We start from the raw sequence: 1595 nt of genomic DNA, 5'->3' as shown, positions 1-1595 counted from the left end.
ATTTTCTCTATAAAACCCACCTTTCTGATGGCCCTGATGGCTCCCTTGTGTTGATTCGTTAACTGCAGGACCCGCGGTTGTTCGTCGTCCTCATCTACTGGAGAAATAAACATTATCAGAGGTTTTACATACATTAGAGACAATCCAGCTTCATGCAGGCATATCAGTATGCATTAGGTACGTATTTGATATGCCTTATTTTACTGCTACTGTCGTGGCAGTGCCTTGTAAAGTGTTGAGACTTTTGAGGGCATAAAATCAGTGTCTCTTGTAATAATGCTAAATAAGAAAGATATTATGGATAAAAAAAATACTGGTAAAGCTATGTACATAGTTTACTTGTGATAAGTGTAGGCTTCGTATAGGTGTTACCGTGAGAATTGTCTATGAATGAATTATTTTAAAGTATTTACACCGTGATTTGAAAGAAATGAAACAAAAGAAAGTTGAATATTTACTTGTGCATAGCAAACTATAAATTCATATGGAGAATGACTTTCTTTTTCTCAATAAATTACCAAAAAAAGTAAAACAAGCTATTTTCACTATATATATAAAAAAAGAAAATCATGAACAAAAAGGACAATGCAAGAAATACAGCATTTGAAAGCATAAATAACATCAATAATTTTTGTGCGCATTCACCACATTTGGTTTAAAAGCATAAATATAAAATAGGGTATTTTTAGTATCTGTGTTCTAAACTATTAATATAAGATGGTTGTAGGATAGATGTGCATGTTCTATGTATCAGTAACACAAAATATGTCAAAATGTCTTCAAATGTTATGACTAACGCTTACATTTCAAAGAACAATGAAAAATGCCACTTCATGTGATATAAAATCAATTACTAAAGCATCTATCATAATAACAATCCTCAAGCAATCTATCATAGGCTTATTTTCATATGATCTAATATATATACAATATATTTCTTCAGATATGATACCTTACTCTAAGGACATTACTTGTGAGGTATTCGTCATGTCAGGCTTCGGTGCTGTTGGAAGCTACACACGTGAACAACATTGCAATCATATCAATACATTCTATGCCAACAAGGTACTGGTATGCAATACTGGTACAATGCACTGATTTGCATATCACATTTCGTGGTGTTAGTATCTTACATTTTTTTTGTGTGTGATTTAGACTGGTGCTTTCCTCCATTCTCTATTTGGTGCTTCGCTATAGTCTTAATAAAAGTGATAATTGCATCAAAGGCCAGGCAGGTTTTTCGGACATTTCTTATACCTTGGCCCGCCAAAAAAGAAAGAAAAAAATTTCACGGAGAAAAAAAAGAAAAAAAAAGATAAGACTGTAGTACTTCCTACATCCTAATTTAGACACAGATACACTGATGCGGGTTTGAGGTGCTTCATACTTGCTGAGTGCGGTGCTTCATGACATCAACAGTACACTACATTCATACTGTGACTGCGATAGTATGAAAGATCTTGTCATCAGCATCTTTCAGAATCATTTTTTTTCTTGTAGCCAACACATTTATCTAATTCGTGAGGCTGTGCTCTATGATTTAAAAAAGCCATAAGCTAGCATTATGGCCACAGTTCCACGGGCATGGCAGTATG

The 1595-nt window shown here is 34.0% G+C and overlaps 1 protein-coding gene across 3 annotated transcripts in view; it reads right to left on the bottom strand.

The window, feature by feature from the left end:
* Positions 1-1595, bottom strand: part of LOC119593036 (potassium voltage-gated channel subfamily KQT member 1-like) — a gene marked incomplete in the record, with an annotated part of 139545 nt that overhangs the window by 20050 nt on the left and 117900 nt on the right. For 2 of the 3 annotated variants that reach the window (XM_037941933.1, XM_037941932.1), the window contains 1 exon segment: positions 21-97. In XM_037941933.1, the coding sequence (XP_037797861.1) occupies positions 21-97 (77 nt within the window). 3 annotated transcript variants of the gene reach the window in all.

This window comes from Penaeus monodon, chromosome 31, assembly GCF_015228065.2.
Source record: "Penaeus monodon isolate SGIC_2016 chromosome 31, NSTDA_Pmon_1, whole genome shotgun sequence".
NCBI lineage: Eukaryota > Metazoa > Arthropoda > Malacostraca > Decapoda > Penaeidae > Penaeus > Penaeus monodon.
The sequence above is the reverse complement of the archived record's forward strand: the minus strand, read 5'-3'. Positions and strand labels throughout refer to the sequence as shown.